Genomic DNA, 17229 nt, shown 5'->3' on the forward strand with positions numbered 1-17229 from the left:
TTAATTCTTTTTAAAAAAAATGTATTATCAGCCAAGGTCAAACTATGCTAACCTCGATCATACGAAATTTGTTACCAACCACCTGGTCATGTTGTCATTAATATTCTAGCGAAATTCTGTAACAATTTACAGTGTTACAGGGATGTATTACTGCCACATGAGAAAAAAACAGGAAAAACAACATCTCGTTTTAACATGATAAGTTTCAAGTTTTAATGTAGTAATTTTCTTTTCATTTTTTTTGTGGTGTGGCAGCAACACACTTCCAACTATGTTCATGAAAAAAAAAGAAAAGTAAAACAGTTCCATGAAGACACAGATTGCTAAGCTATAAAAAGGTTCTAATAGCAGAAAGGCCGTCCTTGTGCCATGGATTCATCCACCTTGACATCTACTTTCACTTTGCACTAGCCTGAACTTTATAATCCAGCGGCGGCAGTTCAGAGGTCAACAGCAGAGGTAACCAGCAGGCAAGGAAATCATTCCCTCGTCCTCCCAGTGCAGAGGGGGAAAAAAAAAACGCTTCTGACATCCAATTTTCAAGTTGATTTATCAGTGCAAAGCCAAAATTGATAGTGTGTCATTACCAGGCAGGGAGCTGTCGTGCCGAGACGTATAAAAGGGCTCCTCGTTTTGATTTAGCGCACCGAATCAATACAAGCCTATACTGTTTCAATTTGAGGGCTATTGATTTTCCTATGCCCACTCTATACAGGGAGAGGGACATTCATCACGGAGGAGCCATATAGCGCCATCTAACGCGGCAGCCCGAGAGCCAGATCTGCTTTGTCTTCACTCGGGTCACGTGACCGTACGGTACGGCAAAGCTGCGTGCGCTTCCTTTGCATTGTTTGACATTGCAGCAGAGCAAAAACCTGCAGATGTTTGTGGACTCAAAGTAAAATATACAGTACCAGACTGAAGAAAAAGGAATCGAAGTTGGGGTATTTTGACAATTTTGAATATTCTGAAAAAAAAATGCTCAAATTTATGATTTTTTTATGATACAGCTATAGCGGCTCAAGATACGAATGACCCAAATCATAAGTTTTTCCAAAATATAAGATTTTTTTTTTCACTCCGCAACAAGCAGTAGTTTTGGCAGATAATTACTGCATCTTCAAAAAAAAAGAAGCTTCAAGATGTATTGCCACTCCCAGTTGAAGTGTACTGTTAAATAAAGAAATAATGACAACTACACGTTAATACAAAATATCAGATCTGGGCATCGTCTATCCGTCTACAACTTCTGGGCCGTATTTCTGGCCGACCCATGTGGTCCCAGTCCATCCCTCGTCGGCGACAGCCAGTCGGCGTCGAGAACATAATTTTCACTGTGTGTGACGTGGTGCCGGTAAAGTCCGTTCTCGAAACCGTTTGGCTGACTCAGACCAATCGGGAACTCATAGACAGACAAAAGCATAGACAAATGTCCAGCTCTGGAAAATATAACAATACTTAGAGGCATCTATTTTTTTATACTTTACGACGCTCACTGAGTCAGTCTGTCTTATACTGCCCTCAGGTGGTCAAGGTGCACACACAAGAAGCAATGGCACAATGTCCATTGAACTGATGCAAAACTGTTCATGACATGACATTTCATTATGTCACGATTATATGTTTCAATAACATACAATAATATAGACTGCGAGATCAATATATTGGAATGGATTAATGGCATTTTCCATTCATTTCAAAGGAGAAAGACGATTTGTGATATAAGTGTTTTGAGTCACGGAACAACCTCTCAAAGCATTTGTATTGTTGGAATTGTGGGTATTATTTTATTGTATTTGTATTTTATCGGTACTCTTACGAGACAAATTTACATAATCACTTCCCAGCAACGGGTTTCTATAGCCATGACTGGCAGCTAGGCTGGTAAAGATTAGCAAACATTTCTATGCAGTAGTGTCAAGCGACAGACGGACTACCTGGAAGCACTAACATGTCGAAATCAGAAGTCAGAGCTGGAGGCACAGGAGGCATGGATAGCGTTTGCTAACAGCGTTAGCATCTGATAAGGAGCACGCACTTGATTGCTTGGCTGTCGACATGGTAGGGGTATTTGTGTATAGGGATGTGTTCACTGCATGGACCACGTGCACAGATCTGTTACACTAATTGACATGCTTGAAAATACTATTCTAGTCGTAACACACTTTTGGCTTGAGAAGGAGTGAACCGTTGCCAACTTTCAAATGAGCTCATTTCAACGAGTCAAGAAATAAGGTGTGTTAAGTGTCATATTCTATATTTGATCCTTAGGATATTTTGACCAAGGAATCACGCAGACATGTTATTAAGACACCTGGAAACTTTTTGAAGAAAAAAAAATACACCTCTTCTTCATAAACAATTGTTTATAATGCTTGCCACAGCAATGCTAAATATCCTGGGGCAGAACTTGAGATTTCAGTGCATTAGGCTGAAAATAAACATTTACAGCAAAGCTTTCTGCCCATCCTCCCTCCTCCCTTCACATTCACTTCAACATGCCGGAGGGCTTTATATTTTACAAGAGCGGCATAAATGGGAAAGTTAATGTAGCATTGAATAAGACTGAGCTGCCGTGCACGCGACGTCGCCCCGAGCGCTCGGCGGCATATTGCGTAATTTTTCTTCAACAGCAGGTTACCATTAAATTTGAATTTGCTGCTTTTTTTTTCGTGGTGTCATTTACAACACGGCCGTCTTTTGTATCCATGCTTTGCGTCAGACACAGAAAGCAAGAGAGAGAGAGAGAGCCAGAGAGTGATCCATAAATATTTGAACGAGAGCCCAGAATCCAGTAAGATTTTTTTTTCCTGTCCTAACCGCTCCCACTGAAGGTTCAGTGCATTTCATGGAAGCGTTTGCAGCCATAATACACACAACTTGTTCAAATTCTGTTTCTGATTAGACAAATATGAAGTGTAAAACATGCTCAGATAGGATCACATAATAATTCTTCTATGATACTCGTCGTCATCCTAATCAGTGGTTCATCAGATTATTGGATTAATTAATTATGCAGTGTTAGACAGTCTTAGGGTCCGAGCCCTATAAAAACCAAAACAACAACAACAATGTATAATCGCAAATATGTGGCGGTTTGCAGTACAATGACGTAATCATTTTCATCATCTGTAGAACACAACTAAAACTATTTGCTGAAAAAAAGCAGCAATTTGTGCCTAGCGCACTCTTTTGTTGTTATATATTTGTATTTCTGAACATTTTCAAAATTGGGTATGAAATGGGAAATTTGGTTTGAAATACTCCATACTAAAAAACAACACCAGCACACCATTACGGAAGGGAATTGATATGAATTTTGAGTCCATCATCAATATTGATTATTCATCCGATTCGTTATTGATCCTCTTATGGGGGGGAAGAATTGTTGATTTTTAACAATGTGAAGCTTTTTCATACATGGCCATGTATGAAAAGCTCTACAAAATGTTTAATTGATTAATTAATTATCGGTTCTCATTGGGTGAGGGAATGAAATAATACAAATATGAGACAGACAGCTAGCTACCTAGCTAGCTAGCTAGCTATATAGATAGCTATCTAGATAGCAGAGGTGGGCATTCGTCAGTGCTTTAGTCTGTGATTGTTCATCTGTATTTCTTGCCATTTCATCGCCGGTTGGTCTGCGTCAGCCAAACGGCGTAGAGAACGGACTTACCAGTACCACGTCACACGCAGGTGCTGCACTCGTGACACGCAGCCAAATAAAGGCAAATAAAAGAGTGCTGTATACCTTTCGGTCCCACAAAGGAAATGCTATGTGCCCGTTATTGTGTTCATTTCACCAATCACCACGCTGTGTGTGTGTGTCTGTTGTTTTTATTTGATATATTTTCTTTAATTGGCGGCGTGTCTGCTTGTGCGGCGCCTGCGTGTGCTAAATGATGTTCTCAACGCCGACGAGCTATGGACTCGGACCACGTGGGTCGGCTGGCTATACAGACTTTGTGACGGATAGACGATGCCCACTGCTGGTAGGTAGGTAGGTAGGTAGGTTCGGATGAATGGATGGATGGACAGATGGATAGGTTGATAGGTAGGTAGGCAGGTTCGGATGGATAGATGGATAGATAGATACATGTAGATAGAGGATTTCTTTGTTTTGTGGACTGTTTAGGTTGATGTCTTTTTTGGCCTTCTTTGTTTTGTGGACTGTTTAGGTTGATGTCTTTTTTGGCCTAATCTTGCTAACCACCAAACAAATGATGGAAAAACCTTGGCTGAGGTCTTGTGAAACAAACATCACGTGTTCTCAGTTTGTCCAAAACGAGTGCTTCTGCTTGATCTTTCCCCTTGGCTGCCTGGAGGCAGAGAAGTAGAACAAGCACTTATTTTAACAGGACCCATGGGGGGTTGGAGAAGGGGGGGGCGGGGGTATTCACAGTCCGAAACAACCACCAGGTGCTGGTGTGCGTTGCTGAGCAGGTCAATGAATGCCTGGACAGAAGCTAGACCCCACCCCCACATACACACACACACACGCGCGCGCACACACAGACACCAGCGTCACTCGCCAAACTGTCGGATGAGCGGCCAATCAAGCGCCCCCTGGGGGCATAAGGCCACCCTGTGCTGTAATTGCGTTTGCTGAGCCTGGGGGACTCTGGGAAAATGACATTAACCGGCAGCCTAATCTCATCTAAGTGGAGTTTTGAGGAAACTTCTCGCTTAGAGGGTGGGATGTGGTTGGGGTGGGTGGCTGGGGTGTATTGGTCGGGGGTTTGTGTTTCAACCTTTTCATTATGTCGTATTTTAGGGTGGCAATCGCTCCATAGCCACCAGTACACAAAGCCTTCCATGTCATTTGACCAAGGCAGAGTGATTGAGAAAACAAGGGAAATTGCTTGAATGATGACTTTAGCCTTCTTCTCTACTGGTGTAGTTTAAATCTGTGATGTGGCAACCGAAAAGAAGAAGTTACATGAGGTTGCTTGCAAGCGAAATGGAACGGCAGCTGTAATTTACATTTCAACAGGTAAGTTGATTCCAAAATAGAGGTGGTGTAAATTCAGACACGGTTAACATGATCAGTGAGGAACTGGCTAGTTAATTGATTTTTCGGTTGCTTGGATTGATGACACAGACTGCTTGGAGCACAAATACAGTGGATGTCGTAAAAGAAGTTTGCAAGACCGTTATTTCTTGCAATCTTACAACTTCACGACAATGACTTGATTTAACCTAATCACCCCCAACAACTCCGCTGGATTATTTTAGGTTAGGTGTTTTTTGGTTTGTTTTCTTATGGAAATGAAAAAAAATAGGGATGTTTGATAAAACGTGTTTTCAGACCCATACCAGTACGCGTATTCACTGCAGCGTACTCACCAATTCCGATACCACGAGTACTTATGATACATAAAATTTCAATGAACACAATGACAGAAAATTGTGAATGAAGACCTTTCTGTCTTTGTGTCGCAAATTATGAAATAAGGCCGGTATCAATCCAATACAGATACCTGGTATCGGTACTCTTCCACCAAAATACGTTTATATAAGATTTGTCATTGCTTTCAATTTACATCAGCGGCAGCCATTTGCTTTCTTCTATCTGGAAATACCCCGGCACCTCAAGTTCACAAACATTATGGAAAGTCCTAAGGGGGGTGCTCACCTCGGGCCCAGCGTCGCCCAGGCACCATGTTTGTTGGTAAGGATGTTGACGATCTTCTGCCGCAGCTGACTTGCTGTCACGTGGTCCCGATGCTTGGCGGCGCCGATAAGGTGATCGCACATCTTCTCTTCCTCTTGTCTCTCGGCAGCATACTGGCTGCAGTTCGACTGATTTCATAAGCAAAAAGAGGGACGGTGTAAAGATCATCAAACATTGCTTCGAATCAATATGCATGAACGATAAGTTTTTTTTTCTGAGAAGGTTTTCGCATATTGTTTCTTCTGTTTGTTTGGGTCGGTGACTCTCAAACTGTGCATACATGGGGACCGTGATCCCAATAAAACAACATAATGAAGCAATTATTCATTCTGAGCTTTGGGCCAATGACACACTATGATACTATTGTGACATATCATCACATTAATCTGACATCCCTGCATGAATAATGTTTGTTTTCCCCTCAAAGCAATCGTGTATTATTACAGAAATAAAGTCCTCTTCTGAGAAGAAAAGGCATGCTTTTCCAGGAATATATATTTTTTGAGTTAATAAAAGGAGTAGTAATTACAAGAAGAATGTTACAATTTTTAAGTTCACTTCAAATTGGACTCTATTCTAATCATGCAAAATGATTTTAATATTTCCTATTACAACTTTCTCTTGTAAATAAATTATTTTGTTCTTTAGTTTACTTTTCCACTGGTTCTCAATAGGCTTGAGGTCAGGGGACCAAACAACAAATACAAATGTAATGTCTTGTTTTCATAAAAACGGTGGAACCCATTTTTATTTTTGTTTGATTATAATTTGATTATCATTCCCTATTTTCTATGCATTTTGTGCTTGCACTTTTTTGTGTGTGGTCAAATACATTTTAAATGTGTGTTTTAATATGTTTAACACTACGACTACGAGAGCAGTCATTTTTACTGTTTTCGAACTTTGATGTGTTATTACTCTGCGTATATAGATGCTCCTGGTTTCTTGACTTTTCCTGACTTTCGGCACCAAACTAATCTATTTTATAACAGCTGACCCACATGCAGTGCGACAACCGTACAGGACAATATAGGCGCTACACCAATTCTTTCTCATTCATTTATACAATTTTATTAAAATATTCTCACAACAGAATTTGGATAAACCAAATATGTTTATTAGACTCGTCAAAATGACTGCTCTCGTAGTTCAAAGAGTTTCAAAACCCCGGTAGACCAAGTGTTAAAACAGGCGGGAGGGGCATTTTAAGGCTTGAGTGATTTTAAAAAAAAATACCGGTATATGGTCTCTCAATCATGGATTTTTACTTTTCACGAGTGTAACAACTCTCGTGATACACTGCCTAATAATTTGGAAAAGTACATTTTTTGTTAGTTTGATTTCTTTGGTAAACTATCACAACGTCCATGCAGATGCTGGTAATAACGCTTGAGGAACATGGCAAGATCCGCATACACACATCCTCTAATGGAGCATTTGTCACACTGACTAATGCTCCGGCTTGAGTCAACACACTTGAGCGCACCGAGATATTAGCAGACAGTGCAGAGATATATTGGGGCTCCCTTGGAGGAGAGCCGTAAATCACCAGTCCGTTGGAGGGGGGCTCCCTGCTAGGCGGACGGGGCTATTAAGACCAGAAAGGAAAATAGTTTAATAGAGCCGCGAGGACCGTCAGCTGTCAAGGACGGAGCAGAGCTACATATCATCGTGCCAAGTCTATTATTGGCCTCTTTTGAAGAGGGAATAGGCTATTTTGTGTCAGGCAAAATAACAAGGTTGACTTACAAATCACTGGCATCGGGCCGAAACCTCCTATGTCACAATTGGGTAAATTTAATATTTTTTCCACCAATCTATACTGATGGTCAGTTCACATGTGTGGGACAATCTAAGTAGCTTGTTCTGTTTGACATAACCTGAATGTAGTTAAAGTAAAAATTAAAAGGTGAGAAACACAGATAGCTGCTATGACTTGGAGCTATTATTATTATCCATCATCTGTACCGCTTCTCCTCACAAGGGTCGCGGGGCGTGCTGGAGCCTATCCCAGCTGTCTTTGGGCAGTAGGCGGGGGACACCCTGAACTGGTTGCCAGCCAATCGCAGGGCACAAAGAGACAAACATCCGCACTCACAATCACACCTAGGGGCAATTTAGAGAGTCCAATCAACTTACCATGCATATTTTTGGAATGTGGGAGGAAACCGGAGTACCTGGAGGAAACCCACGCAGGCACGGGGAGAACATGCAAACTCCACACAGGGAGGCCGGAGCCGGGATCTAACCCACGACCTCTGAACTGTGGGGCGGACGTGCTAACCAGTCGACCACCGTGCCGCCAGCTATTATTATAATAATTATAATATATAACAATTACTTTAATATCTATCTATCCATCTATCTATCCATTCATCCATCCATCCATCCATGTGAATGATTTCATGTCAATTGCATACTGTAGGAGTGGGTAAAAGTAACGTGGACAGACTCGATATCTTTGCTGCTTGAATGCGATTGTCTTACAAAGGCCTCCCGGGAGGACGGCGGATGATATTCAAAATCTAATTTACTAACAGAAGCCGGGAGCTAATTGAATTTCCTGCATCAATTTTAAAATCTGTCAGATATTAAACTTGAGCGTATTCCTCACCAAGAAGGTAACTCGATCTGTTATACGTGGTCACGTGATGTGTCATGACAAATATCATTTTCAAGCACATGATACGCCGTGCCGCCCCTGACGCCGCCTTAATTGTAAACGGGTCTTATCCGCGTCCCGCATCTTCACTCTTTGAAGAGCTATGGCGGGGATAATAAAGTGTTAGCTGTCTGGCGTTGGCAGACAGAACGGATGGGGCCAGGTACTCTCACGCAACCCCCCCGAAACCTTCCCCGTCTTCTTCTGACATTGCACATCCAGACGTCTCCGCCAGTTTATCTGGTGGGTCAAGGATCCCGGGCGAGTGTAAATCAAGCAGCTGTTTGAGGACGGCTGCTGTTGGCAGATAAGAAAGTCATCACTCCCAACGCGTGCACGCTGCTAACAGAGGTGACACACTGTGGGCCTCGCTGTGTCTGCGCGTGTTTTCTTGTAGGGCGCACGCACACACAAATATTCACACACAATAACTCACTCTAGATTTAACACACATTGCAACTTACAGACTTCTGTGCATCCAACTAAAAATCTGCCTTACCTTTCCTACAGTACCTAACGATCTATCTAGCCTACCTACTTACGCTAACCTATCAACATAAAGTACCTACCCCCCCATCCTATCAATTCTATCTACCAATTGATACTACCAACCTTACATACCTTATGTATCTGAGCTAACTGCATACATACCGGCCCATATACCTACCGATCAACCCAAACACCATACTGAATTCGCTACCTAACAAATAGTTTATCCTGAGGGAGCTATTTCTTTCCAACAACTTCGGTTTTCCTCTGCCTGACGGAGACTTGGACTGTGCCGGTGAATGCAGTGCGATGCTTGAACTATTACCGTCTTGCATGCTCTTACTTGGATGCGCTGAGAACTTCAGGCAGAGGTGGAGGAAAGGCGACTGTTTTTAAAAACAATTTTAAATGTAAACAGTGTATATTCGCCACAGCGTTCAGCAGCTTTGAGGGCACTTTCTTAGAAGTTGCCAGTGCCGTCCCTGTGCTCTGCGCTGTCATATACCGTCCTCCCAAATACAACAAGGAGTTTCTAAATGACTTTTCAAATCTTCTTGCCGAAATCATGCTGCGATATGATCGCATCCCGTTCATGGGGGACTTTAATATTCACGTGTGCTGTCCTGAAAAACCACTGGCAAAGGACTTTTTAAGACTCATTGACTCTTTCAATTTGGTGCAGTGTGTGGCTGGCTCCACTCACAAACAAGGACATACTTTAGACCTTGTCCTTTCTTATGGTCTATCGGTCTCAAATGTGAAAGTTTTGGACACTGTGCTTTCTGATCATATGACTGTGCTCTTTGATGTAATGTTTTCCAGTGCTGTCAGAGCTAATGCTAGCGAGCGCAAGGCCCGGGTTTTCAACCACCTCACTGTTAGTCAGTTCTCTGATGCCTTTGATCAGCTTTGTGTTCCCTCTTCAAACACAGAGGAGCTCAGCACTTGGTTCCACTCATCTTGCCTTAATATTTTGGACTCTGTGGCGCCATTAAAAATTATGCGCCAAAAACTAGACCGGAGCCATGGTTTAATGAGAGCACTCGCACAGCTAAACAGGAATGACGCAGAGCTGAACGCAGATGGAAAAAAGACAGGTCTCTTACCAAATCTTAAAGGACTGCAGGCGTTGTTACCAGAGAAAGGTGAAAGAGTCCAAGAGAGACCACTTGTCATGTCTGATTCAGGCAAATCGCCAAAATCCAAGTGCTCTATTTAACACAATTGACTCTGTACTCAAACCCCGTCAACAGACTTGGACGGACTCGTCTCCTGAAATGTGCAATAGATTCATGCAGTTTTTCATTGAAAAGGTTGCTACAGCTAGGGCTCTTGTTTCGAACGCCACATTTCACCCCTCTGTCAAAGTTCCTTGTTCAGCAGTGTTCGATTCCTTTGAGCCGGTTTCTTTGACATTTTTGGAGGAAGTGGTTAGCCATATGAAACATCGGGCTCCCCTTATGACTCCATTCCCCCCCCACTTCTTTAAGGAGATTGTCCCGACAATTGGTAAATCGGTTTTGGCCCTACTAATCTTTCCTATGTACTTTACCTACCATGTGTATTTAACACATCACCCTAGAGTACATAGCCTTACCTGCGTACACACCCTACCGAATACCTAACATTTGATTCTACCTAATTTACCTACACACCCTACTTAACAACCTGCTTTCCCACCCTACGAACCTAACTCCTTAACTTGCCTGCTCAATTGTTTCACTTTCCTACTCATCATGCCAACAAACCTACCTACCTATCAACCAACTTAAATACCTACACACCCTGCCTATCTGCAACAACATCCAACATATCTCCTACCTAGACCTTACCTACCTACCGTGCTACCCATAATACCAACCATCCACCCATCCATTATCTATACCGCTTACCCTCACAAGGTCGCGCTGGAGTCTATCCCATCCGTCCCCCGTGTCTGTCATCTGTCATCGGGCGGTACACCCTGAACTGGGAGCCAGCCCAATCGCAGGACACACAGAGATAAACAAACAACTGCACTACAATCCCACCTAGGGCAATTTAGAGTGATCGATTAAACTACCATGAATGTTTTTGGAATGTGGGAGGAAACCAGAGTACCCGGAGAAAACCCACGCAGGCACGGTGAGAACATGCAAACCCCACACAGGAAGGCTAGGGCCGGAATTGAACCCACGACCTCTGAACTGTGAGGCAGACGTGCTAACCAGTTGATCACCGTGCCGCCCTTATACCAACCAAGGTAGGGTTAATATCTACTGTACAACTGTATGTTTAGTGCAGGTCTGTGTGATGTTTTAAGTACTCCAGGTTTATTTCCTGGGAGTCCATCACTGCTCTAACAGCCACAGCTGATGCTCCTGGACATTTTTTTTTTGTACACCTTTCAAAAGCAAAAGCGAGTACCTCAAACTCTGCATGTTTGTGGACGTCTTCGGCTCGCTGTCTGTTCAGGATGAACTCGGCCTCGTTGGCCACCCGGACTATGTGGTCCTTCATGGCGTGACACAGCAACCTTCAGAGAATAGACATACATGTATGAAAAATGTACCATTCTTGTGAACGTATCATTTGACTTCATTTAAAGGGTCAAGACTTGCATGAAGCATTTGCAGGTCCATCTGCAGCTTCAAAGGAGGCCCCATTTGAATCCCACTACCTTTACTAATTGAAAACGCACCCAAGCCATTGTGGCACATTTTACACATCATTAAGCTGGCTTTGTTTTAACTAAGAACACTTGATACAGTCTATAATTTCCCTGCTGTCCCAGGAAGACGCTGGGTTTATCAAGCAAAAAATAAAAGACTTCAGTCACCATTTTGGACAGCTGTTCTGCTCCAAAGACGATGGAGCACTGATGGGCTCTCATGAGAAATTAGTTGGAAAGTGCAAAATGTGAAGCCAATTCTGATTTGGTAATACTTGTGCAAACAAAGTGGATATTTGGGTACTATGTAGCCCTGAACATGAAAATTTGACAATTGTTTACAAATTACAATCAATTGCTTTTTGTATGAAATCCTACTAAATTAGCAAAACTGCACTGACAACTATTGGACAAAAATATATGTAGCACTAATTAATTTCATTGTATGGTGGAAACACCCTAATGTTTAGGGTTAGGCCATCTCATTTAAAGGATACAGTACATTAGTGTAAGGTCAATTAGAAAATGAGCAACATTGCTCAAATTGCATTTGTTTCTGCCTTATACTTATTGTGATGAGTTGCTTTTATCACTGCTTCATTGCTCTTATTTGTTTTGTATTTCAGTGTCCAGCAGCAAATACGATGAATAGAGCTGAGGAGTTCCATGTAGACAAAAGTAGTGCTTTGCAGCCATTTTGCAGCATCTATAGGCAATTACAACTATGCCATTTTTACATGTTATTTTGGTATGATTCTACTAAATTCTTGTCCGCTCAAATGAAACAATGCCCTTACTTTCCCATTGGAATCTTTACCAGCTAACAATAACTCAGAACCATGGACAGCGCAGAGTGCCACCACCATTGACTTTTTGTCCCAGCGCCAACGGGACGGGGGGCACTGGGAGAATCCTGGGCCATGCAAGGCACAGAGGAGCAGGGGGCCGGGCCAGATGGGTCAGCAGATGGGCGAGGAGGCTGAGCCGCTCCTGATCTGCTCAATGGAACCTCGCCACCACCCCCCAGCTCGAGTCTGGGCCACAACCGCAAAAGCAGGAGGAAGGAGCACAGTGCCACAAGGAGGCAACGAGGTCGACATTACCGGAGTGTGCATTCAGGTGAATGACCTGCCCTATACACCTTGGGATTTAAATATACTTCACACCAGCTTCTCAGATTTACATGAAATCTGGTGAGCATGTCAATGATAACAAGAAATATGAAAAAAGACTGAAGACAGAGAGTCAGCCATTTTGGTTTCAAGGAGCAATTTTGGGCGAAATCCATGGCTCAAACTTTGACAAACTCCTACTAGGGAATTTGCTCAATTGAGTGAAGCTTTTTTTTCATTACATCAGCACAGTTCAATGCTCATTTTGAATTTGAATTTCAATCACATTTTATTTATATAGCACTTTTCATACATAAAAATGCAACTCAAAGTGCTTTAAAACATTCAAAGCAAAACATAGAATTATCTTCAATCAAAAGAAAAGATAAATTATTTAAAAGTTGTTGAAAGCCAAACTAAAAAGGTGTGTCTTGAGCTTCCTCTTAAAAATATCAACAGTCTCTGCAGACCTGACATCCTCTGGCAGGCTATTCCAAAGGTGAGGACCAAAATGGCTGAATGCAGCCTCGCCATGCATTTTGGTCCTCACCCTTGGAATAAATAAAAGGCCGGCGCCAGAGGACCTCAGGATCCGCGAGGGCTGGTATGATTTGCCATGGAAAAATAGGGATGCGGGGGCTCATTCATTGCTGCTGGCAATTTTAACCCTTATCTTGAATGAACTCAACAAGCTGGAAAACTCACTATTGGCATTCCGAATATGATCATGGCAAAATTCAGGCAGTAAAATAGCATGATGTGGCCCCTTTAAGAGCCCTTGCCGAAATATACAAGTCGGCCCTGGGTTACAAGGAGCCATTTCGAGTGCTCAACCATTTCCTACTGGGGAATTTGCCCCAATCCGAAGCAGGTCGTACTCTCAAAAGATGGACGAGGCTATTTTTTTTGGGGGGGCTAAAACATCGAATATGGTTCATACAATATATGGCATCAAAGTTAGATGACCATTTCAACAATGACAAACAGGGCCAACACCGCTTGCAGTTTGAATTAATCACTTGATTCAGATGCTCCTGCCTTGGGTTTACCTTCCACTTGGAATGATGCATACAGATGAGGTGACAATTGTTTGGCATTGATGTGAAAAACTCAATGAGGCTCTTTGTGCTGCATGGATTACCTTCCTTCGTTGATGAGCTCAATAAAGGCCAAGCCGGCGTTCTTCTGTATGGAGTTCTGCCACTCCTGACAAGAAAACAACAGGCGGGCGCAAATGTTAAAAGTCAATTCCATTGGAATTGCACATTTGTAAAACGATTGCCTCATTCTGCCGGAAAAGCAAGAGCGTTAAGGTCATAACAAGATAATAGCGCTGATGAGGAGCTGCAAACCACATGTGTGATCGCACCGTCCCGCTTGGTGAAAATATCTGTAAACACTGCAGAGACATAATTGCGGGATGAAACCGTATCCTCCCGCTTTAAATGCGGCCATTTCCTCCGGCCTGCGCAGTGACAGATTAGCGAGCGAGTCATACCCCCACCCCTCTCCCTTACTTGCCATTTGCCGACTCTGGAAATGATTAAAAGGGCGCTCCCATCGCTGTGGGAAAGCCGGCTCTCTCCCGTAAACTCACGGAGCGGAAACAGAGCGATTCGGAACAAATTCAGATCAGATAATTGAGCTTATTTAAGACGTTTTATTTCAAAGTTGTGTGTGGTTGCGTACAGTGTCGTCCAAGTATGCTAGTAAGCTTTTTCTCGTCTTACCTGACAGTAACATGGCGGTACACACACCAGTGACCCGCGCATGTGTTAAGTAAAGAGGACGCAGCAAAATAACTGCCGAGCATCTGGTCTCCAAATGTTCCCTGTAACCCTCGCAAACCTTACGCCCCACACCCACCCTCGCCTTGCCCACATTTCTCCCCCCCCCCCTTTCCTGTGATACAGTGTCAGCCTGTGGAATAAACTGTTGTGGATTTGGACAGGGATCGTGCCCCGCTTAGGCACTCACGTGACAAAAAAAAACACAGAAATGGAGGCGTGTGCGACACCTACAGTAGGCGGCTTGGTCTGACAATGTTTGATTGACAGGCTTTGAATTTAAATCTTATGTCTATCGAAGATTCCATCATGTTTGTAAACAATGGGGTACAGAAAGGTCAGTGGCTACCACTGAGCTTAAGTGTAACGATGGGGGGTGGAAAAAAAACTGAGGCAGTGTCACCAGATAGACAGCAAAAGGTTTCAAATTTTGTTCAATTGACTGAAAAATTAATTATAATTAATCAAGCAGAATCTAAAATTAAATCAAAAATAAATTGAGTGGATGTTATATATTGTTGTAAAGAGAAGATCGGAAGATTAGCTAGTGGCAGAGAAGCCAAACTGCATGGGAACTAAACCCACAACCATCAGGGATCTGGCAGATATTGTTTCACAGCTGTGTCTTAAAATGTTTACATATTGGCTAGCCTGCTAGTTTAACATTAGCTCTGCAGCCTGCTGTCGATTTCAGCATCAAAAGAAAAAGTATGTGCCATTAGTCCAACTGTAAAGTCCATTAATTATGATCAACTCAACTTTCTTTAGAGACCACTTTAAAAACCACCACAGCTGCATAGAAAGTGCTATATGTAAATTAAATATCTGACTTAAAAATAAAGACGGTTTGATCAAGAATTGAATAATATAAAAAACATCCCGATACTTGGGTTGCGATCCGATACGTGTTGCAATACTTAAAGCGGAAGTCAACCCAAACATATTTTTTTCAAGAATATGTTCCCAGCAGGCCCAGTAGTTGAAACACGGCATTTTGATTAATTTTATGCTTGTGGAATATAAATTAAGCAGCAAAATGCACTCGTTTTTAGCCATCTATGGGGTCCAACGAGTGGATTAAATCTTATTCTACAAACGCAATATTTATCAGAATGCCCATTTTCAACTAGTGGGCTTGCATAGAACATATACTTTAAAAAAATGTTTGCATTGACTTCTACTTTAAATATTCTAAAAATATGTATTAAAAAAAAACTGAGGCATGTTTTTCCAAAGTTTTAACTTGACATTTATACAACTGTCACGGTTGAAAAGTGCATAAACTGTTCAAGTAACTGTTCCTGATACACAGGAGTGCAATAAAAAAAAATCCATTCACAAAGCTCAACTCTAAGGACCCCAAATGTTCCAAAAGTATGATATACAACGTGCAAAACATAACATAGGGTATCAAAAGTATTGATCTATCGATACTTGGTATTGGCATAAAATGTATCACGATACATCGCAATATGATATTTTTCCCAGCCCCCAATCTACATATATCATATGTATACCTTTATATATATATATATATATATATATATATATATATATATATATATACACACCTGTATGTATATAAATATATATATATCTATTTATATGTATGTTGGTTATTTCTAAAATCTACAATGAATGAATCCCAAATCCTATAATTAATTTATTCCCATCATCACCAAATACAAGAACCAGCATGCTGGATTGTGGGAATATCAAATGGCAGGTTCATCTTCAGCATTTTCTCAATCAATGTCAGAACATAGTTAAGGACCTCAAATCCCATAACTGCCGGGTTTTTTTTTTGGTTGGTTTTTTTTTTTTTTTTTTTGCTGCTTTCATCTCGCTGAGATTCAGCAGGGCAGCGAGTATTTTTGAGCGCTTGGATCAGACCTGTCAGTGCGCATGGAGCATTTGCTTTTATCTGCTCGCCGATGCTCTCCACATCTGGAGGCCTTCCATCACTAAATCTCCACTGGCTCCAGTCCTCTCTTTGCGCCGTCGCCGCCCACTCGCTCCCCTCCTTCCCTCGCGTACACTCAAACTGTTACATGAAACAGAGCTGCTTGACCTTTTTGCTCAGCTCAGGAAAGTAGAGATGCTTCTGCGTTTGCTCACCGTCGTGCCATGATTGCCGCCATTAATATGCAAGAATAGGAGGAGGCGGGTCATTAGCGCTAATATATGCAGAAAAGTGACAGGCTACTAAACAGTGAGGGATCAAGGGTCAATGAAGCACCCCCCCCCAGTTGTCCGAATGGATTACGGCGAGGGGGTGGGGGGCTAGGGAGGGGCGATCGTCCAAGTTGGCGTTTGGCAGCTTGCATTTGATCATTGGTTTACGAGGGTGAACCATCGGAATTTTGTTGCTCGGAATTTGTAAATTTAGCTTGTTCGAGTACTTTTTGGCTTATTTGCTCACCTATTCAATGTTTCTGTGCCATCTGGAGGCATCTCGGTGCCAAGGCAAACTATTGAAGTGAGTTGAGGTGTTTCATTTAGACATAGGTCACGATGTAACCACCATCTTGTGGCATCCAAAGGCAATTACACACCCTTTTTTGGGGAGAGTCAATTACTTGAGGATTTGTGGGGTTTCCTGTATAGGGAATGCCCACTATTTGCAAGGGATTGGAACCAAGCCCTGCCGAAAAAAAAAAAAAAAAAAAAACCTCTAGTGCAATCCTTACCAAGCTTTGTTGCGTGAACCGATGAAGCCTGCTTGGATGAGAGGCAAAACATAATACTGTGCTTATTTTTGTAATGCTCGCCGATTGCGGATAGCAATAGCAATGTTAATACAACGATCAGTGGACATTTTCTGTGCGAGAGGACGTGGAAGGGCGTGCGGC

General features: G+C 42.3%; 1 protein-coding gene across 4 annotated transcripts in view; it reads right to left on the reverse strand.

The window, feature by feature from the left end:
• The window catches only part of nbeab (neurobeachin b), a 266361-nt gene that overhangs the window by 131122 nt on the left and 118010 nt on the right, over nt 1–17229 (reverse strand). For all 4 annotated transcript variants that reach the window (XM_086035116.1, XM_086035115.1, XM_086035114.1 and 1 more), the window contains 3 exons: nt 13732–13796; nt 11235–11343; nt 5639–5805 (listed from right to left, as the gene is read on the reverse strand). In XM_086035116.1, coding sequence (XP_085891242.1) covers nt 5639–5805; nt 11235–11343; nt 13732–13796 — 341 coding nt within the window. The remainder of the gene's footprint in view (nt 1–5638; nt 5806–11234; nt 11344–13731; nt 13797–17229) is intronic.

The sequence above is a fragment of the Filicampus tigris genome, chromosome 7, assembly GCF_054856515.1.
Source record: "Filicampus tigris isolate MCC_2025a chromosome 7, RoL_Ftig_1.0, whole genome shotgun sequence".
Classification (NCBI taxonomy): Eukaryota; Metazoa; Chordata; class Actinopteri; order Syngnathiformes; family Syngnathidae; genus Filicampus; species Filicampus tigris.